The 26,460-nt window shown below is 46.0% G+C and overlaps 1 protein-coding gene across 1 annotated transcript in view; it reads left to right on the top strand.

Annotated features, from left to right (window-relative positions):
- Positions 1-290: 290 nt before the first annotated feature.
- The window catches only part of Wdfy4 (WDFY family member 4), a 226,542-nt gene continuing 200,372 nt past the window's right edge, over positions 291-26,460 (top strand). The window contains exons 1-2 of the mRNA XM_057770469.1: positions 291-333; positions 24,010-24,265. Coding sequence (XP_057626452.1) covers positions 24,032-24,265 — 234 coding nt within the window. The 5' untranslated portion in view covers positions 291-333; positions 24,010-24,031. The remainder of the gene's footprint in view (positions 334-24,009; positions 24,266-26,460) is intronic.

The following is a 26,460-nucleotide window of genomic DNA, read 5'->3' as shown; positions in this document are numbered from 1 at the left end:
TTTGGTCTTTGGTCCCACCTGGCATTGCTTGACCACTGAGCACACAGTCCCACAGGACCTTTCTGTGAAACCCAAGTTGTGCTGCCAGTCATCAGTGAAGCAGCTCTGTCATTGGCTGGGCGAGCAGGGCAGGCATCTGCAGACTTCCCACTTCTGCTTTCTCCAGGAAATGAAGAGAAACTAACTCAGTCCAAGTGATTCATAATGAAACACTGTTGATGGCCTGCCGTGTGAGGCCAGGTCTTCCCTTCCCCTGAGCTGAGCCATTGGAGGCCGGGGATGGAAGGACCCACACCATGTGACGTCAGCAGACTTTGAATGCCACCCATCCAGGTACGACTTCCTGCTCTCGGACAAGATAGGCCAGCCTGTTGGGGCCTGTGTGTTGTGGTGGGTACCTCACTGCCTCCTGCAAAGCCAACTGTGGGGCACATGGGTGACCACGGGTACCTAGTCTGAGTTTGGGGTGGTAGAGAGGAGAGCTGAGTGGCAGGAAGTAGGCGGTGAGAGAAGCTGTTGTGATTAGCGCTACTCAGTGACCCTGGTTTTGTCACTTGTGGGCTTTGCCAAGCTGACCAGGCAACGACTCATTCCTTATTCTCTGGGCACAGGTTAAGTCTCCTCTTTGGGCTCTGCTGGGGGAGTGGGAGTCTGCCACAGCTGGGGAAAACTAGGTCTGGCCTATGCCAGGTGTCAAGACATAGAGAGGGGGCACTGCCTGCGACACTCCCCCTCTTTGTCTCTGTGACCATCCTCGCTGGCCTTCAGGACAGCTGGCAGACCCGGTCCTGCCCTTAGCTGGCCCTACCCTCGCTTGCCCCAGGATCTGGTAAGTAGAAGTCCCTTTACGCCTCATTTCCTCACCTGAATTGTCACACCCAACCTTTGAATGTCAACCTTTCTGCAGAAACAGGAACAGTTCTCTGATTGAGGACTGATTCTCCTTCTTCAAAATTCATCCTTCTTGAACCTTTGTCCCAGTCTTTCTGAAGTGGTAACTAAGGCATTGTGCACTACCTTTCCAGGGAATATTTGCATGTCAATATAATTGTCTATGTGTCTCCATCCGTTTAATCGTTCAATGAACTCTCAAAGCTGGCAAAGGGACAATTCACAGACAGAGGCCTGTGGTGCTCTGTGCAGTGATGTGAGGTAGGTTGGAGGTGAGTGTGCAGGAAGGACAGGCAGGGCTCTCGTCTGCCGAAAGGAGACTGGAGGAGCTCGAACCTGCACTGTGGTTTCTGAGAATTGCTCTTAGAAGCCTTTGGACCCAGCTGGGCTGAGGTGCAGGGCTCAAGTGTGGGAAGATCTTCCTGCCTGTCCATCCTGGATGTCTTGTATGAACTTCTATGGGCCTGGAAGAATTTTCTTTCTTTCTTTTTTTTAAAATATTTTATTATTTTGTGCAGACTGTGTGCATGTCTGTGCGGCACCTGCATGCAGTACACCCAGAAGTCAGAAGAGAGTGTTAGACCTCTTGGGATCCAAGTTACAGATGGTTGTGTGCTACCATGCCAGAGCTAGGAACCGGACCCTAGTCCTCTAGAGGAGCAGCTAGTGCTCCTGACAGCTGAGCCATTCCCCACCCCCAGGAGCATTTTCAACATTGGGTAGATGGAGGAACAGCTTAGACAAAGTCTAGAGGCCAGAGGGTTAAGAATACCTGACCCCATGTGCTGACCCCTGAGTTCTGTATTTAAAGGCCACCACTTCTTTGAGGCCCTTTGTGCATTCATTCTTTTCCTTCAGAGGCAGCTGTTGTCCCAGGATGGGCATGACTGTCCCACTCTTCCCTTGCTTTTATTTCTGGTTTCCCACAATCTCTGCATTGTTTAATAATGTGTGGTATTTGAAGGAGAATGCCCTCCATAGGCTCATATATTTTGATACTTGGTCCCAGTTGGTGGAACTGTTTGGGAAGGGTTAGGAGGTGTGACCTTGTTGGAGGAGGTGAGTCACTGGGGTGGGTTTTGAGGTTTCAAAAGTCTCACCCTGTTTCTGGTGTGTGTGTCTCTCTCTGCCTCCTGGTTCCATCTTAAGATGCATCCTAAGCTCTCCACTATTCCTGCCGCCATTCCTTTGCTCTGCCATCCTGGACTCTAACCCTCTGGAACTGGAACCCCCAAGTTAGCTGCTTTCTTTCATGAGTCTCCTTGGTCATGGTGTTTTATCAGAGCAGCAGAAAAGGAACAAAGACAGTATGTGGTTTTGTTTTAAACATTCTTGAACTTCATTAGCCTGAACACATTATATATAGTGTGTGTGTGTGTGTGTGTGTGCACGTGTCTGCAGGTGCACTTCCCTGAGCATGTACATATGATGGGAAGACTTTGACATCATGTGTCTTTCTCTATTGCTCTCCATCTAAATCATTAAGACAAGGTCTCTAAACCTAGAGATGCCCTTTTGAGTAGACTGGTTGACCAGCAAGCCCAGGAGATCTGCCTATCTCTGTCTCCCAGATACAGGGGTACAGATCTCTACTGCTGTGCTAGCCCTTATGTGGGAGCTAGGAAATTGAACTCAGGTCAACATGTTTACACAGCAAGCACTTCTACCCTCTGAACCATCCATCTCTCCAGCCTGAGTTAAATATTTTGAAGACTTACTTGTCTCAAAGCTGTTTTTGAAATTTGCTTATATTGCTGCATGTCCCTTTAATTTGTTAATATCTAATTCTGTGTAGCATTCTATCCCAAGAACTTTGTTCTTTGAGATTCTGCTCACAGGCACATGACATATTTCTGATTTTTTTTAACTGTTACAAGCAAAATATACTAGGTTATATTTAAGAATTGCTCTAACTTGTAGATTCTAGAAATGGAATGGGCCACAGGTAAACTTATCTCCAGTCTTGGTGTGTATTCTGAAGATTATTTCCACGGCTCCCCTCACATGTAGATCTGTAGATGTTCAAGACCATCCTGAAAATTGGTACAGTATTTGCATGTTACCTCCATATCACCCTCCTCCTGCCCCATGTATGGCTGAACCCAGAGACGTGGAGCCTGCAGATGTACCCTGTGAACCATTTTACCTCCCCACCAGCAATGCAGCAGAGCTGCTCTGCTCCACAGTCCTGCCAACACTTGACAGTAGCAATATTTCTACAAAGTACTTTAGCCTTCTATTTTTCAGCCTTTTATCCAGTTGGAAATCAGTTTTCCCCTACTCATTGTGAAGTAGGAGTTAAAATGTTTTTTTTTTTTTGGTTGTTTTTGTTCTTCAGCTTTGTCTTCTGAGATTTTTGTATGTGAATGCCATGTTCCTATCATTCCCACCTTCCCATCAAACCCCTTCTGTGTCTCCCTTCCCCAAATCTATGACCTCTTTATTATTGCTACATATACATACAGGTATATATGTGTATAAATATGCATACATGTATATATAACCTGATTAGTTCACTTAATGCTGCTCATATGTGCATGTGTCCTGGACTGAGACTTGGGATTTGACATCCTAGGAGTGAACTCATCCATGGGGGAAACTGTTCTCTCTCTCAGAGCCTTTTCTGCAGTTCTTCTTGTAGGGTTGGAGCCCTGTGAAGTTTTCTCCATCTATATTGGCATGTCAGCTGGTGTTACCATTTTGCTGGTCTTGTCTAGGCAACTGTATTGCTGAAATTCATATGCATGTTTCCCCTGTCATGCCTGGGGGACATATTCAGCACAGGCATCCTGGTCTCTGCTTCTTACAATCTTCCCACCCCCTTCCATGATGTTCCCTGAGCCTTTAGTGTAAGGATTGCATTATTGAGGCATGCATTGGTGTGGGTCACCCGCAGTCCCTTATTCTCTGCACTGTGAGCAGGGGTGGCTTTCTTTAATGCTCTCTGCTGCAAAAAGGAGCTCCCTTGATGAGGGGTGAGAGCAGCACGTATCTGTGTGTGCACATAGAAGTATTTAGGGTGCAGTTAAAAGTCATGTTGTTTAAGAAAATGACAGCAGTTTAGCTGGTTTTTATCTTTATTTAAAATTCTAGATGCGCATCTACTTAGTGTCGCACCTGCGCCCTTTTCTCCTTTTTGTGTTAAGGATGCTTTCTTTCAAGTCCATCATGACATTCCCCACATCCACATCCTGAGATCATCCCATTTTTCCCACAATTTTCTTCTTTGCCCCAGATTCTCTTACGTCTACTTTCAGATCATTTATGCACAATCATTGGTTTTCTCACATGGATAATCAAGGGTCTCAGTTGCATTTATTATGAAGGTCACCGTTATGTAAGAGCTTTGCAGTGAGTTAGGTCACCATCCACACTTGGCTCTGTTTCTGGTTGTTTTAGCTGCCATTTCCAACACTATCGTCCGACTATCATTGCCAACACCAAGCAATATTGTTTATTGGGCTTTATTATGAATCTTCATGTCTGGAAAGAATCTTGTTATTTTCTTCCTTCTTTTTCAGTTCTTTGCTCTTCCATGTAGATTTCAGAATTAGCTTATTGAGTTCAACAGAAAAGCAATGCTCATTTATAAAGACAAGACTTCTCATCCAGTTCATGAACGTGGTTTGTCTCCCTATTTAAGGAGGTATTTGAAAATATTCCAGTAAAATTTAATGCTTTATCTCTTAAAAGCAGCATACATTTTGTTCAGATTGACTCCTAAGTGGTTTTCATTTTATATCATTTTAAGGTTTGTTAAATAAGAAGTTTTGTATTGTTGTTGATGAGTCTTTGTTACGATGGGGTTGTTTAGATTCTTATTTGGAGAAGAGGCTGTGGGAAGCAAAAGAGAGCAAGAGAGGAACTTAGGCCTACCTCGACTTGATTTGCTCTGCTTTGTTGATACTCATGGGAGTCCTGCCCATCTGAACAGAAACAAAGAGGAATAGATGGCGTATGTTTGGGGATGGGAGGAGAGGAGGGAGGGGAAACTGTGGTCAGGATGTAAAATAAATGAAAAAAATTAATTAAAAAGAAGAAGAAAATATGAACAAGGCTTTGGAGCTTGTGCCATCATGGAGGCTGGGGTGATAGTGGTTTGCCACAAAGAGATAGGGTCAGAGATAGTGGAGGTTGGTGAGATTTTAAACCATACTTTGAGAGTGGGGTTTGAACACATTCTAGAAAAGGCAAATGGATGAAAAGCCCAGAATGTCAGGACTCCTGGGTTGCTATGCACAGAGTTGGGCCAAGGGCATAGATACAGATTTGGGAGGTGGTGGTTCAGGAACATGAAGATGGAGATAGACAGGGACCTGAAAACCAAGTGTTGGTACCACCCCTCTCCCAGACCTAGTTTGTATTAAGTGAACAAGGCAGTTTGGCTAACTGTGGAGGGAAGAAGAAGATGCTACCAGGTTCACCCTACATCATGGTGGGGGCATCTCTCATTGCACTTACGATGAGGCCTTTGCATTTGTTATCTTCCTGTAACTGTTTTGAACCACAAATGTCCAGATGGAATGATGTTTCCAGACAATATTTCTAAGCCTTTGAAACTTGGGCAGTCCAAATTGAGATGTACTGTAAATTTGAAAAGCATACCAAAGTTCAAGGATATTATGAATAACTATTAAAATCTGAAGTGTTTCGCTAACACTTAAAAATATTGGTAACTAATAAAATGGAACTATTTTGTACATGAGACCCCTAGAACCAAGAATCTGCAAGGTCCTAGGAGCCACCGCTCATACCAAAATCCAAGGACGTTTAATCCATTTACATAAAATGACATGATAGTTGCATACAACCTATTTACACCTCCCTTATACTTTAAATGATTTAAAAATGCTTAACTTATCTAATGCAATACAAATGAGATGTAAGCAGTTGTACTACATTGGTAGGGATCGATGACAAGGAAGTCTATACGCGCCTATTTGCAGATGCAAATTTTCCCGTAATATTTTGTGTTTCAAGTGTAGAACCTGAAGATGTAGGGAGCCTACTGGGAAACATATTTTCAAATGGATTTAATCTATTTACTTTTAGTTTTCTTTTATGGCTATATACATAGCTTGAGCTCATGGCAGGCTTTATGTTTGCATTGATGTTTGTATTGCATAGTGTCTGTCAGAGGCAGGGGAATTCTTGTTCGGTGATTTCCATGAGGAACATGATTCAAGAAGGATGAGAAGCCAGAGACGTGAAGGGCTGCTAGCCCACCTAGTTCTAAGAAGGGCGTATTGATGCTAAGGAGAATGGAGTAGGGCCCACAGTGACCAGGCGGAGGTCATCTACACCCCAGGGCGAGACTAGTGTCACCCCATTCTACAGAGGCTCATAGATGGTGAGTGAGCTGGGATTGATCCCGGTCATACCATGCCCTGGGCATTGGACAGCACAACCACTAAGGCATCAAAGGACTAGGACTCCAGATGACCGTCACCGTGTGGCAGTACTGTGACGCTTCTCTTCACTCCGGGGAAATGATTAACTAAACCATCCCTTAAGAATTCACAGTGTCACATGATGCGAAGGAAGCAGAATCACCGTGGCAAGCGTCCTCTGCCAGCAGCCCTTATCAAAGTGGTGGGGACTGACACTGGGCTGTGGTGGAGGCAACTCAGGTCAAGAAGAGGGTGATTCAGGCCGATAACGTAAGAAAAATGTCAACGTACCGTAAGTTTATGATAGAATGTGGGTGGTTACATAATTAAGTCAACTTACCCATCAATTATTCAGCATGCTTGGATGGGAATAGAGCACGCAAAATATATTTTGTCATGTTTCCTATTCAACACAACTAGAAAACTTTCTAAATACACATTGACTATTTTTTAAATTAAAAAATTGTCCAAATAATACTCTAACATCAGCTTTGAAATATCTAAAACATCCTTAATGCTAGTTACTCCTCACCCTATCTTCCACCCTCCTCTCCCATCCTTCCCTCTGCTTAAACCCCCCTCTTCTGTTGGGAAATATTATTTTCAGGGGTGTGACTTTTGTTTATGCTGCATTTGTTTAACGCTGTGAAGCTGTGTTACTGTGCTTGTCTAAAACACCTGATGGTCTAATAAAGAGCTGAACGGCCAATAGTGAGGCAGGAGCAAGGATAGGCGGGGCTGGCAGGCAGAGATCATAAGTAGAGGGAGAAGCAAGAGGAAGGGAGGAGCAAGAGAACAAAGAGAGGAGGACATCAGGGGCCAGTCACCCAGCTGCCCAGCCAGGGAGAAAGAAGCAAAGAAAGGTATCCAGAAATAAAGATAAAAGCCCAGAGGCAAAAGATAATCAAGTTAATTCAAGAAAAGCTGGCAAGAAACAAGGCAAGCTAAGGCCAGGAAATCATAAGACTAAGCCTCTGTGTGTGATTTGTGTGGAGCTGTGGCCCTCAAAAGCCAAAAGAGTAAAACACCTCACACAACACTACTACCCATCTTCCCTCCCGCATCTGCAGGGCTCTGTTGTGGTCCTCTCTCCACCACCCGTGGTCCCTTTCTGGTTCCCTGGGTTCCTCGAATGTTTCAAACCAAATGCACAAATCGAAGGACCTGCCCCTGAGGTCCACATGGGAGCGAGACTGTGTGATGTTTGTCTTTCTGGGTCCGGGTGACTTCACTTAGGGTGATGTTTTCCAGCTCAACGGTTTACCTGCGGATTTCAGAATTTTGTTTTTCATTACATCTAAAGCAAATTTTCTCGTGTGTAGGCACAGCATTTTCAGCATCCACTCGTTAGCTGGTGGGCTTCTAGGCTGTGTCCCCGTCCTTGCTACAGTGTACAGTGCAGTGACGGACATGGATGAGCCCGTGTCTCTGTGGCAGGAAGCAGTCTTATGTATCTGCCCGGGAGTTGTACAGCTGGGTCACGTGGTAGATCTATTCTAGTTTTTGGGGAACTTCCACACTGATTTTCACGATGGTCGCAGAAATTTGCATCCCCATCAACAGTGAACACGAGTTCCCCTCCCCCCACACCTCCGCCAGCACTGGTTGGGTTTTGCTTTCTTAAAATAGCCATTCTGGGTCAGATAAAGCTCAGAGTAGTTTTAATTTATGTTTCCATGGTGGATTGTTAAGAATGGCAAACATTTACAAATATTCCTCAGGTGCCAGGCGGTGGTGGCGCACGCCTGTAATCCCAGCACTCGGGAGGCAGAGGCAGGTGGATCTCTGTGAGTTCGAGACCAGCCTGGTCTACAAGAGCTAGTTCCAGGACAGGAACCAAAAGCTACAGAGAAACCCTGTCTCGAAAATCAAAAAAAAAAAAAAAAAAAAAAAAACAAAACAAAAAAAAAAAAAACAAAGAAAACCAAATATTCCTCAGCCGTTGCTACTTTGTCCAAGGACCCTTTGTTGGGTTTCATAGCCCACTCTTTAGTTGTCTCTCTCTCTCTCTCTCTCTCTCTCTCTCTCTCTCTCTCTCTCTCTCTCTCTCTACCTATTTTTGTTCCTGTGCATTCCTCTCTCTCTCTCTCTGTCTATCTATCTACCTATTTTTGTTCCTGTGCATTCTAGACACTAATCCATTGTCAGGTATATATCTGACAAAGCTTTTCTCACACTCTGTAGGCTGCCTCTTCAGGCAGTTAACTGTTTTAGCAGAGAAGCCTTTTAAGCCCTTATAGTCCCACTTGCTGATTGCTGGTCTCATTTCCTGGGCAGTTGGGATCCTATCCAGAGTCCTCTCCTGAACATCTATACTGAAATGCACACTCTGCTCTTTCTTCTAGAAGTGTTAGAGGTTCCGCTCTCACACTGAGACCTCTGATTCATTTGGAATTGTGCAGGGTGAGAGGTAAGGATCTGGTTTCATTTTTCTGCTGGTTGAATTCTAGGTTTCCCAGTACCATTTGTTGAAGATGCTGTCTTTTCTCCCATGCATGTTTTTGGCATCTTTGCCAGCTCCTGGTATCTATGTACGGGTCCTCTATTCCATCCCATGGATCTTTGAGTTTGTTTTTATGATGTTACCATTGTTTTGTAGAACAACTTGATAACAAGGGTTTGTCCAGCAGTGCTTTTATTGCTCAGGATTGTTTGGGGGGTATTTGAGGCCTTTTATGCTTCTATATAAATGTTAAGATCTCATTAGGGAAAGTTCTTTGTGCTGTGGATTGTGGTTAAGGCAGAAACTCACACCTGGTCCAAGGGCTCAGTTATAAATGAATCACACGCACCCTCCGCTGCGAGGCTCAGGGATCACGGCAGAAAGATCATAAGAGTCAGAGATCTGGGAGAACCAGAGCGGAACAGTGTCTTCTGGAAACAACAGGACAGCTGCATTTATGAGCTCATGGCAGCTGTGTAGGTGCCTGCACAAGATGGAGCCAGTCAACATTTTAGTATGGTGTGTGTGTGTGTGTGTGTGTGTGAGATGTCCCCAAGCTCTGACCCGAGTCTCTGTGGACTGCTGATGGTTCCGGGAGGAGGCAGGGTCAGGTTTCTTCAAGGGCATGGCTCCTGGTAGATCTGTCACTCGCCAGTGGGTGGTCCCACACCCAGGAGTCTATGGGCGACATAAGCTGGACTGAAAGGGCTATAAAAACATAAAAGGATAGGGAACTGCAGCGAGATGGGATGTGATTATAATAAAAGTACATTGTATGAAATTCTCAGAGAATTAATAAAATATATTAAAATATATCTGCAAAGCCGTTTATATATTCAGTAAACAATAAATGGGGAAAAAGAGAGGGAAAACCATCCTGGAGGCTGACTGAAATGTCTGCCAGTGTCATAGCGTCACAGAGAGCCGACCTATCTGCCCCTGGCTCCCTGGAACTGTAAAGAGAATCTAGGAGATAGGCCCCCGATGCAGCAGGTGAGGTGAGGTCGATGTGACCAAGGTACGGTCAAAGGTTTTGCCGCTCTGTCCCCCGTGCCTTTTAAAAGAGGAAAGACAGCCTTTGGCAGCTCCAGCCAGGGATGCTTCAGGAGCAGGGAGCAAGGCCTGAATGAGCACTGGGTTTCCTCTCAGGAAGGGGCAGGAGTGAGGGTGGGATGAAGGTGGGGGAGGGGAATCTGTGCCTGAGCCACAGCCCTGAAGAAAGTAGGAAGGGCCGCCTGGGCATGGGTAGCAATGATGAGAAGCTCCTCCATCTTCAGATGGAAGATGTCCTTCAATCAAGGGTAGTGGGTGGAGTAGGGACTTCAGAGCCACTCCCTTGCCACCAGAATGCAGGGCTGCTCCTTTCATAGGCCAGTGGGCTGTGACAGTTACTTTAGCTGAGTGTCCAGACAGTGCTTGGCAGAGGGGACGGGAGATCTATGCCCTTCAGAATGATTGTGCCTCTGCTCCTGACAAGAAGGTTATCCCAAATGAGTGCCCCAAACAGGGCTTTCCTACCAAAAGATTATGTCTTTGCTCACATGATTTAACATCCCTGAACAGGTTGATTTTTGATTGGCTTAATATGACTCATCCCCAAAATGTGTTAATGAAATCATTGTGACATTTCATAATTGATAGAAGCATATTTGAGGAAATATGAGCCCTAGAAAGAATTCTGTTCATGAGTCATGAGAAGTAGGGAAGAAATTGAGAGAGCCCCTGGCATCGCAGGCAGTGAGGGGACCCCACACTTGAGGAACTGGGGGCTGGGGAGGTGTCTAGGAGACTGCTAAGAATAGTCTGGAAGGCTGTGTGATTTGCTGTGTGCAGTCTCTGCTTTGCAGAGGCTGAGTAAAGGCAGAGGGTCAAGATGGGAGGATGTGAACAGTCACCTTGGCCAGATCCCATTGGGGACGCAGTGGGAAACTAGACAAGGAAGACAATGGGTCAATATTGCTTTAGGCTTGGAGCTTGGCTCTGCTCCTGGAGGATACGGGAGCCATGTAGATATTCGAGAGAAGGAGCAGTAGCGTTATGGATCCACATGTCTAAGTCTGACAGTGTAGGGTAGAGTAGAAGGCTGTAGGCAGCCAGGCTTGCCATGGTAAGGTGGACGAAGGGCTGTGAAGCAGGGATGGACAATGTAGCATCTGCCCCCACTGCCTGGAGATGCCCCAGAGAAACCAGACACCCGGTCAGCCTTTCACCCGGCTTGAGTAGCATTATTGGTTCTCTTGGCACTTCCCGTTTCTCATGGGTTCCACTCTCGCCCCCTCCTGGACACATAGAATGATTGGGTCTGGCTTAAGAAATAATGCTGGCACATTAACATGTCCTGGGAAACTCATTCTGGTTAAAGAAGCATTCAGCTCTCAGAGGAGAGTCTGTGAACAGCATTGGGCTTCCTAGCGAAGCAGACCTGCATAGGCAAACAGCTCCTTAGAGAACATCTATTCAAGCTGTTGTGGTAGGAACCTGAGTTGCAGAGGTAGGGAGAATCCACCCGAGACTGATTCCTACCTTAAATGGAGAGAGAAGCATCTTGGGTAAAAGGTGCGTCAGGAAGGGTCTGGTTCTCCATAGTGAGAGAGTGGAACTTTTCAAAAAGCAGTGTTCTTGGGTCCAGAGTCCCCTGGTGCAGAAAAGAGGAATTCTCTTACAGCATGGAAACCAGAACTCCCAGTGACTGAGGGCTCTGCTCTTGTTTTGTGATGCGTTTGATGGTCTTCCAGGTGATTTGGCCTCATTTTAAAGGGTTTCATGATCTCTGAGAATTGAGAGGTACTCAATTCTTTTTAAAAAAGATTTATTTATTTTTATTGTTTGTTCATTGGTGTTTTTTCTGCGTGCTTGTCAGTGTGAAGGTGTCGGATCCCTTGGAACTGAAGTTATAAACAGTTTTGGGCTGGCATTTGGATGTTGGGAATTGAACCCAGGTATTCTGGAAGTGCAGCCAAATGCTCTTAACTGCTGAGCTATCTCTCCAGCCCCGAGAGGTACTGAATTCTTAAAAGGTCAATCATGTGAACTTCCAGACATGCTTTACAACTGAATCTTTTTTCCTATATTCTGAACAAGTTATATGAGCTACTGAATTAGCTAAACAGAATGGTTGCACAACTATCCAAGCTCTCCAGTAAGGTCACAGATCCTCCTAATCTGAGCCAGTGACATCAGAGGTATAAAGGTGACAAATGAGGCAGGGGGAGCTGAGTCTGGAGACCTGTGTGACCTGCTCCTGCTTTCTGCCCCACACCTACCCTACACCCTTCCAGTTGCACAGAAGCAGACATATTTTAGCTCAGCCTCTCCCGTGCTGCCTTAGGTACTGTTCTAGTGCTGCCAAGAGATGCCATGAACCAGGCAATGTATAAAAGAAAACATTTAACTGGGGGCTTTCTTAAAGTTTTAGAGGGTGAGTGGTCCATGATGATCATGGAGGGGAGCGTGACAGCAGGCAGGCAGGTGTGGCACTGAAAGTGGCAGGGTGTAGACACACACACACACACACACATGAGAGAGAGAGAGAGAGAGAGAGAGAGAGAGAGAGAGAGAGAGAGAGAGAGAGAGAGACTGGGATTCGAGTGGGCCTTTGAGATCTCAAAGCCCACTTGCAGGGACAGGCCTCCTCCAACAAGACCATACTTCATAATCCTTCCCAAACAGTTCCACCAACAGGGAAACCCTTCAGACATGTAAACCTATGGGGGCCATTCAAATTCAAACCACCCACACACCTTCAATTTCCCTGACACACATCCATGTGGCTTACTTCTGCTCCTGATTCTGCAGAGCTTCTTCTGTCTCCCACTGTCTTACCAACTCCACATCATCTTTGACAAACAGCTCCTTCTCTGGGCTCCCCAGAGTTGACTCTGTTCTCCTCCCAAGGCTACTTCAGTCTTTGTACCTGAGTATCACTTTCCCTGACTCTTGTTCCTGAGGCTGTGAGCAATTAGAGAATAGGCCTGGGTCCACAGAAGCCAGGAGAAACCAACAGAAGCCAGGAGAAGCCAGTGGAAGCCAGCAGAAGCCAGCAGAAGGTTGCTGTTAGAAACCCATCTTATTGTTTGCTGAGATCACCCCAGAGAAGGTCAGCTAGGTCACCAGGGCCTGTCAGCTAGGCATTCTCAGCCCTATCACGTGCATGACCTCTCCAATCTCGGCTTTCTCTGCTCTGGTTTCTCTTGAGAAACAGAACATGTCCTCAAATGCTTACGCTGCCTGGATTGCCTGTCCCCTTGCCACAGCTCCTCACCCCAATCTCACAGTGCCCATCATGGCTCTCAGAGCAGCCTTTCCAGATGTCCAGGCCATCCACAGGTTGGGCCACAGGTCTCTCCATGTCCTCGATAGGTGTCTTTTTGCTCAACATCTGTTCAGCGGTTTCCCTGACTGTTCTGACAGCGAGTGTTGAGGTCCAAGGTGTGGATTTAGATGATTGTTCTCTTTCTATGACCAATAATCCAATACAGAGCCTGGCAAGTAGGGTTTAGTCCATTGACTTAGGCTGCAAGACAGGGGCCTGTGCTAAATGTTCTGGTGCCTCTGGAGTGGGTGGGGTTCCTGCTCAGATCCTGGTTGACTGTGGTGTTATCTGGGGTCAACAGCATTTGGTAAAAACTTTGTAAGCTTAGCCTGGGTGTCCAAGGAGGTCCCTGTCATATTCTTTCGATGGTTGACTACTGTGTCAAGCCAACCTGGAGTGAAGGAATGGGAGGGTTTGCCCTTGATCCTGATGCTTGTTAGCAGTGTGATTTCGGGTCTATTGCTTCCTCTCTAGAGTCTGGGATTCTCAGTCTTCCAAGGCCCATCCACACACATGGGAATGATGACCCTCAGCTAGTAGATTTTCTGTGTGTAGAAAACACGCATCTCTCTGCTAGAAGATGTCATCTATGTGTGACCAGGCTTTCCATGGCAACCTTTCCTAAGTCTCAGTGAGGCTAAGTCACATGTCAGCTTCCATGGTGGAGGGGCTGAACCTCTTGTCATTGAGCTGCTCCTGACATATGCCATAGCTTAGCTTTAGGGTCTCAGGCAGAGGAAGCACTCCTTGGCCATTTTTGCAATGTGGAAGTTGGTACACTCACCAAGCAAGATACAAAAGTAGCTCCTTCTGCAGGGTATGGAGAGTTCCTGTGTTCAGTTGCTGTTGCAAAAACCACAGAGGTGTGTGTGCTAGCCTTGAGCGCTTTATGGCCTGGGATTAGAAAAAGGAAGTCCTCAGTGTTTAAAAGTTTCTGTCGACCCAACTGGTTCCTGGCAAGGGTGACCCACTTACTTTGTCTTTAGGGGAATTCCAGAGCTTCTGGGAATAACCTGAGCTATCTCTCTCTTCTGGGACCTGTGAAGCAGACTGCAGGGCCTGGCTCTGCTATTGTCTTCCTGAGGTACGTGTGTGGTGCTTGCCTTGGGTAGGAAGTGGGAATGCTTGTTCACGGCAGGGCTGTGGGGAAGCACCAAGGGGTTTGATGGGGTCATCTGAGAGGTCAAGTCCTGCTGTGGTCTGGTGCTTGCCCTGTTTCACCTAAGAAGCTGAGCATCCAGACTCCTTGTGAGCACCCTTGGGGATCCCCTTGCCTTGCTCCCCTTTCCTGCTCCTTAGTATGGCCATTTGCTTTACTACTCCTCATGTGTCCCCTGACAAAGGTTCATAGTCTTGGGGACTGTCCTCCCATTTCCCGGAGCTACCCACTTTCTTCAAGATAGTAAATCCTTACTTCCAGCCCTGGCTTGAACACTCAGGGTCACTTGTACACGACATCCATTCAGACCAGCTCCTTGCTGGGAGAAACTTAAGATCTGACAGACCCAGTGGCAGGCGAGGAGGGAGCGATGTAGGAGAGAAGTGGGTCTTGGGTGGGACTGGGACAGTTTACCTTGCTTTCGGGCTGGACCCTAAGGATTAATCAAATATCACTGTGCAGAATGTGGGAGGCACTGTGTGGGGTTATTGAAGGCTGTGGGTAAGAGGAAGAAGTGTTTCTAGGACTGAACACATACTGGACTCAGGAGCTCGTGTCTGGCCAGCCCAGCAGTGTCTGTCACAGAGCAGGAGAGGTCTAGAGCTCAGTATGTAAGCCCAGCAGACAGTTCAGGCCCCAGAAGCCTATGCTGCATTTGGCCCTGGACCACATGTGACAGGAGTTCCTAGGCTCTCGTCCATTCTGCAGTTCTCCTCATGTTCTCCAACCCGGCCTTTCCCTACTGATCTGATCTCAGTTGTGTGCTCATTCTACTTTAGAGATGTCTGTTTGACCCAGAGCTAGTCATTCATCAATCAATAACTGATTTCCCCTTACCCCATTGATTTAATGCCTGCCACAAATGTGGCAAATGTTACTGACTTCTCAGACCATATGAGATTTCGTATCTCTCTGTGAAGGAGAGGGGTTTGTGACACACCTAGGGATTTGCTTTATGTCAAAATGACCCCCATGCATCCTCATCTTTACAAAAAGGAAGGGAAGGGCATTCTGTAATTTAGGGAATTAAATCCAACTGCGCACACAAGCTCGTGTCGTGGGCCCAGTGTGGAGAACTCACTAGATGAATGGGAAGGAAAGCAGACACACATGGACGGTCACTCTTCTACTCTGTGGCTCCTAGTTAGATAGGGCCATCCCTAGCTCTGGGGAAGACCTGTGACACAGGCGACCAGCACCTATTCCAGGAGCGTAGAAACTGGAAACAGTCACAGGCAGACACGAAAGCAAAGAGGAGATTTTTATCTTCTATTTTATGGAATCGAGTTTTCGTCCCCAGGCTTCCTTTGGCTTCACCCAGCCCACCCTTGAGGCTGTTTCCCGTGCTTTCTTGCTCCAGAGTCTACAGTCCAAGACTAGTTTCTCCCTAAAGCACCTTCTGGAATCTTCGTGTAAAAGGCTGATAAGTCACAGCACACAGCTAGAAAGGTCTGCCTGCCTGTAACTCAATAGAAATTCAGAAATGGCAGTAGGATCCCCCCTACCTCTGGTGTATATGTGTGTGTTAGTGTGGGTGTGCTCACACACGTGTGTACGTGAATGGAAGTCAGTGGTCGACCCTGGGTGTCTTTCTTGACTATTCTCCACTGTATGTTTTGAGTTTGGATCTCTCATTGAAAGCTGAGTTCATTGGCTGTGGTTGTACTAGGCTGGCCCCACAGTGAGCTCCAGCCTGGGGCTGCAAACGTGTGCTGTGGCTCTGGCCTTCACATGGATGCTAGGAAGGTCCTTCTGCTTACATGACAGGCACTTTACTGATGGAGCCATCTCCCCAGCCCTCAAATGTTTCCTTAGCAGCAAAACATCAGCATCTCAGGAGTTTTTGTAGGTTCCAGTCTTTTCAAGATGGCAGCTTGGGGAGAAGAGACAAGAAATGCAAATGCTTTGTTTTTAAAATCCTGCCTGAGCTCAATATTTCTAGCAGGTCTAGAAACAGTGTGCTTGCTGAACACACTTGGTTGTTACACGTATACTCAGGCGCGCGCACGCACACACACACACACACACACGCACGCATATACACACACTGGAATTAAACAAACAAAATCTTTGAATTTAGTGTGTGTGGTGAATGCCTTGTGCTGGCCCTGTCCCAAGAGATCTCTCCAGTGGCCCTCACCCAATACTGGTTCCTTTTTTCTCTAGGTGGGAACCAGTGTTGGAACTTCCTTATGATATTTGCTTCCTGGTAAAGGGCCATTACAACTGTTTCTTCTTGATGGTCATTACCCTGACCAACCTCACCTGCTCCACCCTGGTTTTCCTTCCCCTGACAAACAGAACTGAAGCGACACAGGTAAGGGCCAGGAGGCTGAGGGCTGTGGCCCCAGCTTCATATCTGAGTCAGAAACTAATTCCATGGATCCGTATTTGTTAGAAACTTCTGTTTCTCCGAAGTCTCCGTGTGTTTCTGAGAAGGTGAATCACATGTTTCAGTTCAGCAAACCCTGCTCCTCCACCCAGAGGGGACAGGCTATGTCTGGGGCTTGTCAGACCCCACATCCTGCATTCTTTGTTGTTTTGGTTGTAGCCTTGGCTGCCCTAGAGCATGCTCTGTAGACCAGGGTAGCCTTTAACTCACAGAGGTCCTCCTGCCTCTGCCTCCTGAGTGCTGGGACCAAAGGTGTGCACCACCACACCTGTCAGGCACATGCATTCTTTTTTAAAATTACTTTTTAAATAATACCAATCAAAATTCCCACTTCCTCCCCTCCTTCCACTTCCCTCCCACTCCTCCCAACCCCCTTTCCCCCCAACCCCCTCCAGTCGTAAGAGAGGGTAAGGCACCCTGCCCTGTGGGAAGTCCAAGGCCCTCCCTGCTACATCCAGGCTTAGGAAGGTATGCATTCAAAGAGAACAGGATCCCAAAAAGCCAGTACATGCAGTAGAGACAAATCCCAGTGCCATTATCATTGGCCTCTCAGTCTGCCTCAATTGTCAACCACATTCAGAGGGTCCAGTTTGATCCCATGCTTGTTCCTTCTCAGTTCAGCTGGAGTTGATGAGCTCCCATTAGCTTAGGCACACTGTCTCAGTGGGTGAACCTCTCGTGGTCCTGACTTCCTTGCTCATATTCTCTCTCCTACCCTTCTTCAAATGGACCTTGGGAGCTCAGTCCAGTTTCTCCAATGTGGGTCTCTGTCTCTGTCTTCATTCTTCACTGGACGAAGGTTCAATGATGATATTCAAGATAGTCATCAGTCTGATTATGGGACAAGGCCAGTTCAGGCATCCTCTCTTCCACTGCCCAGGGTCCTAGCTGGGGTCATTCCCGTGGACTCCTGGGAACCCTTCCACAGCTAAGCCTCTTGCCAACCCCAAATTGACTCCCTCAATTAAGATATCTCCTTCTCTGTTCCCATATCTGTCCTTCCTCCATCGCAACCATCCCACTCCCCCAAGCTCTTCCTAACCCTCCCTTTCTCCCCTCTCTCTCCCCTTCTCCCCTTCCCTCTTCCTCCCGCCCCCCTGCTCCCAACTTTTACCTGGCGATCTTGTCTGCTTCCAATTTTTAGGAAGATCTATATATGTTTTTCTTTGGGTTCACCTTATTACTTAGCTTCTCTAGAATCATGAACTATAGTCTCAATGTCCTTTGTTTATGGCTAGAATCCACCAATGAGTGAGTACATACAATATTCATATTTTTGGGTCTGGGTTATCTCACTCAGGATAGTGTTTTCTACTTCCATCCATTTGCATGCAAAATTTAAGATGCCATTTTTTTTCCCGCTGAGTAGTGCTCTAATGTGTAGATGTGCCACACTTTCTTTATCCATTCTTCCATTAAGGAGCATCTAGGTTGTTTCCAGGTTCTGGCTATTACAAATAATGCTGCTTTGAACATAGTTGAACAAATGCTTTTATAGTATGATTGGGCATCTTTGGGGTATATTCCCAAGAGTGGTATTGCTGGATCCTGAGGTAGGTTGACTCCCAATTTTCTGAGAAACCACCACACTGATTTCCAAAGTGGTTGCACAAGTTTGCATTCCCACCAGCAATGGAGGAGTGTTCCCCTTACTCCACATCCTCTACAGCATAAGCTATCATTGGTGTTTTTGATTTTAGCCATTCTGACAGGTATAAGATGGTATCTCAAAGTTGTTTTAATTTGCATTTCCCTGATAGCTAAGGAAGTTGAACATGTTCTTAAGTGTCTTTTGTTCGTTTGATATTCTTCTGTTGAGAATTCTCTGTTTAGTTTAGTACTCCATTTTTAAATTGGGTCATTTTTTAATTGGGTCAGGCACACACATTCTTTTACAATCTGATGCCTTGTCTCCCCACTGCTTATCCCCGATGTTGGGTGCTGTGTGGGTCCTCAGATATAGCCTCTACTTAGGCTGGCTGGTGGAGCCTGTGAGTGTGGTAACAGTGTGACTGATACATAGGATAGTGCCCATGCTTAAGACTATGTGTTGGATTGGGTGGACCATCTGGATATGGTCCAGCTTCATAGGGATAGCAGTTTGACTGACAGAAAGTGTCTCTCTGTGTTTGGGAAAAGCATATGAAAATCTTAGAGTGAGGTTCTAAAGAGAGACACAGGTGAGAGAGAGAGTGTGTGTGTGTGTGTGTGGCACAGTTTACATGGAGGCTGATTTATTCATTGGCTCTTGTATTCTTTCACGTACTTCGTCAATAACACTTTCTTTATTAAGTACCTTAGTGTTTAGACCCGACACTCCTTAGACATGTGCCCTTGGGAGTTAAGACCACAGAAAGTAGCTGAGCCCCTTGCAAGGAAGCAAAAGGCAAGAACATACTGGAATCTGACTGCAGAATAGCAGCCTTGGAGGGACTCTGGAGTGGACTGGACGAGTAACACCCACAGCTCCTTACTTTGTAGCAGTCACAACCAGAAGCTACAGGCAGGTGTTTGCTTTGTATCTGTTGTACTTATAAAATCAGCAGGACTTGAGAACTAAATGGTATTGGGAGGATTGGAGACAAGGGGAGGTAGTTAGGGTGAACGAGACCAAAGTGTACTATGCACGTGTGTAAAAATGTCATAAAGAAATCCATTATTTTATAAAATGAATATATGTTAATAAAATAACTGGGAATATCCAAGACATACAGTATGCCCTTGTGCCCAGTGGTGGTAGGGAAAAGCTCACTGAAAACATGATCCAGAGCCTAGACAGTGTACTGACTTTTAGAGCTGGCTCTTTCCTCTTAGGAATGTAGGAAAACATTGTGGCTCATCTTCTAGATGGAAAGATTGTTTGTAATGGTTAGTAGCTGATCTAAGTGTGTGGAATCATTAATGGTCATCACTCTTCAGCTTCCATAGCCTTGACAACCTCCACAGCCAGCAGAGTGAGGATCCTTGGGAAGGCAGTTCAGTTCAAAAGGATCCAGTCCAGGGGCTGGAGGGATGGCTCAGTGGTTAAGAGCGTTGCCTGCTCCTCCAAAGGTCCTGAGTTCAATTCCCAGCAACCACATGGTGGCTTACAACCATCTGTAATGAGATCTGATGGCCTCTTCAGGCATACATATAGACAGAATCTTGTATACATAATAAATAAATAATTTAAAAAAAGGGATTCAGTCGGTCTAAACTTCTGAAGTCTGACCCTCAGGAGTTTATTTTAGGCATATTTAAGCACAGCGCAATTTGGTGAAAACTATTCTGGTGATGATAACAGCTATTCTGTTGGTAACTCAATCCCATGTGCCCGACAAAGCATGCATTAATCCCCTGAGGAGCAAAATAAGCTAAATGCAGATCTACATCGAAATTCTTTGTAAAGCCCACGAATATAGGTCTTGTTTGTTTGTTTTTTAAAAAATAATTTATTTAACTTTATTTTATATGCATTAGTGTGAGGATGTCAGTTCTCTGGAACTGGAGTTACAGACAGGTGTGAGCTGCCATGTGGGTGCTAGGAGTTGGACCTGGGTCCTCTGGGAGAGCAGCCAGTGCTCTTAACCGCCGAGCCATCTCTCCAGTTTGAGGATAGTTTTTATAGCCACACAGATAGTGCAAAGGTCGGCAGGCAAGAAGCACAAGCTCTGTTTTCCACCTGCCTTTCAGGTGGAAAACAGGTCCCCGATGTACTTAACTCCAGCGTTCCCTAGAGCTTGTGTGTGAACACAAAGACCTTCACGCCTCCTGCATTCAGTCTCCATGGAGACGTTAAGGGGAATGAAAAAGATTCATTATAACAAAACAAAATAAATTATGAAGCAGTTTATAAGAGAAAAATATCCCTAGAAGATATTTGTATTTTTCCTTGTGTGTATCTATGTGTATTTGTATGGGTGCATGTGTGTATATGCATGTATATGGAGGTCAGGGGTCAGATTTCAGTATCTTTCCATTTTTTTTTCAAGAAAAGGTTTAATTATTTTTATTTTTTTATGTGTATGAGTTTTGCCTCCAGGTACACACGTGTACCACATGTGTGCTTGGAGGCCTTGGAACTGGAGTGATGGAAGTTATCAGCAGTCATGTGGGTGGTGTGAACCAGACTGGTTCCCTTTAAGAGCAGCCAGTGTTGTTCACTGCTGAGTCATCTCTTCTGCCCCCATCATATATTTTTTTTTTTTTTTTTAGAGATAGGGTCTCTAATTAGTCTGGAGTTTACTGAGCAGGCTGGTCAGGGAGTCACAGGGCCCACTGATCTCCACCTCCCATTTTTTGGGGATTACAAGTATAAGCCACTATGCCTGGGTTTTTTGGTTTTTTTGGCTGTGACTTTTTTAAATTTTTTTTTACATACCAATCTCAGTTTCCCCCTCTCTCCTCTCCTCCAGTTCCCTCCCCCATGCCTGGCTTTTTTAGTGGGTTCTGGAGATGGAACTCAGGTCCTTAGCTCCAGCACTATACAGACTGAACCATGTCCCTGATACTTACAATTTGCTAAGCCACCAAGCCCGTCTTCTCTAATATACTCCTGGAAACAAACAAGACAAATAAGCAAAGATGATGGGTAGCCAGCTCACCACGGAGGAGCCGGAAGGCCGAAAGGCACAGGGAGTAGGTTTCTACTCAGGCAGACACACCAACATGGCGACAAGGCACCCCTCAGTTTAATGGCATCGTCAACCACTAGAATGAGGATAATGCCAATCCAGGGGGCTGGCTGTGGAGTGAGAGGGGAGCCTCCAATGCCTATTGGAGGGGGCATACCCCATGCCTGGTTTCTGGAGGCGTTTTTGGTAGAATCTGTTCGAACTGAGCATGCATAGGGTTCTCTACTCAGCGCTGATGCTTTGGGGTGCATACCAATGCCATATAGTCCCCTGAGGTCACCTGCATGATCTGCCCCCTGACAGCAAGGTGTGCAGAATTGGAGGCTGTGAGTGATTTAGCCCTCTGTTACTGTGGCAGCTGTCAAGTGGAGGCACATGGAACACCACTTTGCAAACAAGTGGCAGTCGGAGGACAGGGACATGACAAATCCACGGCTACACGTTCCTATTTGAAGACACCATGTCGAGTGAGATGCTGACAAGATCTGGCCATCAGGTTGCTTGAAAAGTAGACACTGTGGGCTATGCTTCTGGAGTGTCCATACCAGGAGAACATTATCCACTAAGCAAGCATGGGGATAAAGGGGGCAATAGAAAGACAGGGACTGAGAAAATAGACTACCAGAAAAGCCTGCCAAGGTCAGGGAAGGGACTGACGGGTGTGAGGGACCCCACTGTCTGGTCTGAGCACGTTAGGAGTCCTCTCCATCCCAGCAACAGCTGTGCCCATTTTAAACTCACATGCTAAGTGTATGCACTCACGTAAACTAACTCTGTGATCAACAACGAATATTTTCATAGTCGCAAAAATTCCATTATGTCCCTGCCTAGGGGCATTTCCCCCTTACCCGCAGACTCAGGTGGCCACTGACCAACTCGGTCAACAGAGATTATGAATGTTTTAATGTTTTACACACATGAGATCATTTAGCTGTGGTGTCCAGCGTCCTGATTCTTTCATCCAGCATAACTGATACTTAATATTTATCAGTTTGTTCATTGTGTTTGAAGTGGATTAGCAATATTCCACTGCATGGATACATCACAATTTTTTTAACCATTAAAAAGCAAGTAAAGATGATTTCTGGGAATGATGTCTAAGAGTATGAAACACATGTGACAGAAGAGGACCCGGGAAGCACAGATTTGTACCTAAGCAAGTTCAGAATGTTGTACGGGGGGAGAGGGGCGATGGTTAGCTTCACCAGGTAATGCAGGGACAACATCTAGTCCCCATTCTTTCTCCCGATGCAGTCAAGTGTAACAGGCATGCCTCTGCATTCGAGTTCAGGATGGATTCTGACAATCTAGATATTTTGGTCTTTATTTGGAATGTGTTTCCCTTCAGACAAATGGACCATAAGCAAGCCTGGTTTGTGCTTACATTTAATCTGAGATGTTTAACAGTGAAGCCAAGGATATAAACAAAAGCAGCTTCTGGTGTGTGTGTGTGTGGTGGTGGGGGGGACGGCTGCCTGGTGACTTGGATATAGCGGCTACCATCCCCAAGGCTTTGTTCTTGTGTTTACTGACTTGTGTGGTGCTGGCTCCCATAGACTGTCCTTGTATATATTTACAGACCCCAGCATGCTCAGAGCTTCAAGGGTCATTTTGAGGACACAGTATTCTAAAAATATTGACTACAAAGCAAACAATGCTGAGAGTGAATGGGGAACCTACCCTTTCGAACTTAAGTGATAGAAGCTATGACTTAGATATAGATTCCATGCCAAGAAAAAAGTTTTAGGCATTGCTAATGGTGATGGTTGTTCAACTGTGAACATTTCCTTTTCTCTCTCTTCCTGGATCTCTCTCTCTGTCTGAGGTAGGATCTTACAATGTACTAGGCTTCCGTGTAACTCATTACACAACTCAGGCTTGCTTTGAGTTTGTAATCCTTCTTCCTCACCTTCCCAAGTTCTGGGATTACAGGAGGGTGCATCAGACTGTCCCTTAGCTTTACTTATGGCACTTAAATGCTTCAAAATTGTTAATATGTCATCTGTTTATAAATACATACATGTATTCCAATTGTATATACTTGTAACATATGTGTCTATAACTTAGAAAATTTGTAAGTGAATTGTGTGTTGTATGAATTATATCTTAGTTAACATTTTAAAGGCGCCTAAGACTTAAATGTTTTTAAAGATGTATTTATCTTATTTTGTATGCATGAGAATCTTGACTGCGTGTGTATATGCGCACCACATGTGTACCTCATGCCCACGGAGGACAGAAGAGGGTGTAAGATCTCTGGAACTGGAATTACAAATGATTCTGAGCCACCATGTGGGTGCTGGGAATCAAACCTGGAGCCCGTGCAAAAGCAACAAGTGGCCTTAACCTGTGAGCGCTCTCCAGCCCCCAGACTTGTTTTTAAAGCCCCTTCTCCCTTACAGAAGCAGCTCAAGAGTTCGCATATCTCCTGTGCTTTCACAGTCTCTTAGAAGGGGAGCAGCTATAAGGCTTCACCTTATCAGCCTGATGTCTATTCCCCCTACACCTCTGGTCCAGCGGCTTTCCTTAGGTATCCGCAGAAGAGTGTCAGAAGCCCCTACCCCCACCCCCAGTGTCACTGTGTGAGAATCTGTGCAGTAAAGGCTGCCCAGTGCCTGGGACACTTGGTATTGTGAACTATGTGTGTGTTAGTCATGTCTAAACCTGAATTTTTTGGGCAGTCCTTCCTCATTGTAGTAGGTTTCAGATACTTTTCCAGAAGCTGAACTGAGTAATGTTGGACCTGTCTCCCAATCAGTCTTCAGGAAGGGAAGTAGCAGCACTTTTCATTTTCAATTGTTTGTTCTAGATTCAGATCTGCTTTGCTGAAGATGGAGGCTGAAGATCTCTCAAAGGCCGAGGACAGACCTGAAGATCCGGGTTTCCAAAATGAAGGCCAGTCCCCTGCTATGAAGCCTGATTTCCCACTAGAAGGACAGTGTCCTGGCCCCACTGCCCTCTGGGACACACTTGAAAAGAAATTTCTGGAATACCAGCAGCTGACGCACAAGAACCCAGAAGAACGTCGGAAGAACCTGCTGAGCCTGCTCCCCCTGTTCTTAAAGGTCAGAACCTCAAATTTCATTTCATTTTATTTAGCCCATAAGGACTCTAGCTATTTGTGGGGCACATTGTGGGGCTGTGATACACTCGCCAGCCAACGGTCATGACTGTTTAGTAAGCTGTGCGTTTCAGCCATTTACCTTTTGTGTCTGGCAAGATTGTGAGGAAGCCCCATTTCTAGCTATCTGGAAACGCATGCCACTGTTAGCATGAGGACCTTGCTGGTCTTTGCCACTATACCCTGATACAGTGCTTTGAGGACTCTTGAGGCTAAGAATGGAGCTGGTGGTTTGGATAGCAGCACAAGGATCTCTGATGAGTCCGAAGAAGGCTTGTCTTAGTTCGTTCATGAGCTGTCATGGCTTATGAGCAATATGGAAATCACTTCTCCATTTATTTTGAAAATACATTGGTAGATATAATATCAGTAACCAGATAGTTGAAACTCCTGAGTGCATATAAAAATCCCTGGATGGCTTTAGTTGATGGAGCTGAAATGTCTAAACTTGATTCTTAATTTTTTGCCCAGTGAAAAATAAGCTGATCTAGAATGTTCTTTGAATGAAGGCATTGAACACACGTGAGTCTGAGCTGCTCCTGCTTGGAAAGGAGTATTTTCTGAGGTATGAGGTCACGCCCAGCTGGACTTCTTTGTCAGTTAGATTGACATTGAAGGGGCGAGAGCTTTGTGGAGTTAAGCTTGGAAGGTTAGCAGTTAGACATGCTTTAGCCCAGGGACTCTTGAGAATGGCAGAAGAGTACAAAATAATGACAGGGGCTTATATTAGGGGCAAGTCCCCTCTACGATCATAGGCTTGTCCCTGTGGTTGGGGCTCATGTCCCCTCTGCACAGAAAGAAGAGGTTATCAAGCAGGCTAAAATCAACAGTGTCTCAATCCTGATCTAGGGTCACTCTTCCCCTGCTCTTTATCTTTCTTTTTTAGTATTACCTTGTTTTGTCTTTAACAAGCACTTCCAAAACTATATGAAGATGCTCACTGACTTACCGTGGTTTGATTTATGATGTTTCAACTTTATATGCAAAGTGTGGTCAGCTGAAATTGGATTTTAGATTTAAGATCTTGATCGTCCCTGGGCAGGCAGTGTGTGGTATATGATCTTCCCTCTCTCTCTACTGGACTTCCGCTGTGAGTCCCAGCTCCTAGTTAGCCTAGGCATGACAGCTGAGCAGCCAAGCTGAGCATGCTCAGTAGGTTAGCTATGTTTGATGTATTTTCATTTACAATGGATTTTTGGGGATGCAAACTCATAGTAAATCCAGTAGCATAATAGAAACAAACAGCACCTGAAATAGAGTGATGCCCCAAGTTCAAAGACTTAGCAAGGGGCAGAAGTAAGACCTTCAGACCAGTGTTGTGATGTCAACTGAACACACACTGTCATCAGTGAGACCTAGACAGCACTCACCACCATTGTATCTGACCGGGCCACTGGGCTAGGGGTTTACAGGTTCTTACCATAGCCCTGCTATGGACAGGACCTAAATTTATGCCAACTCTATGAGGAAGTCTACAGATGTTGAGAAACCTGCCTAAGGTTATCCAGTTGGGTGGTGGGAGCAGAACTGAACTGGAAAGGCTTCTTGAAGGCAGCATTGCTAACCGCTGGGTTCCCTTGCTCAGTGCTTGAGTCTGTAGGACGGGCCTGTCTGCTTTCCCTTTCCCTGACCAATAATGACTCACAGTGTGAGGACTTTGCCTGGCTAGGATCTTACTTTTCCCTTGGTGACAAAATGATTGTCATTCCCTGCACACATGACATTTGGGCAGCTGACTTCAGGGTGTGGCAGACAGGGAAGAGGTGCCATTGCATTGCATAGGAAACAGCACAGGGCCAGTGGCTTCTGCCGCACGTAGGGCGATGTTATCAGGACTGCTGTCCAGGCAACAGTGGCTTTGATTGATGAGCACTTTCCCCATCACAGGGTCTCAGGCTGGAAGGAGAAGTATGCCTGGGGGAAGCACGGATGGCTGGCTGGCTTCTAGCTTTTGTCTGAGTTTGTTCCAGGAGATGGGAGGCATGCCAGGAGGGCTAACACTATAGGTCTTACTGTTGAAGACTGTTCTTAGAATTTGTGCTTTGAGAAAAAGAGGAAGCGAGGCAGAGAGAGCCCAGAAGTAACTGTAAAATCCTTCACTGTATGGAACTGGGGAGGCACATGGGGGAAATGGGGGAT

The sequence above is a fragment of the Chionomys nivalis genome, chromosome 5 (assembly GCF_950005125.1).
Source record: "Chionomys nivalis chromosome 5, mChiNiv1.1, whole genome shotgun sequence".
NCBI classification, from domain to species: domain Eukaryota; kingdom Metazoa; phylum Chordata; class Mammalia; order Rodentia; family Cricetidae; genus Chionomys; species Chionomys nivalis.
The sequence above is the reverse complement of the archived record's forward strand: the minus strand, read 5'-3'. Positions and strand labels throughout refer to the sequence as shown.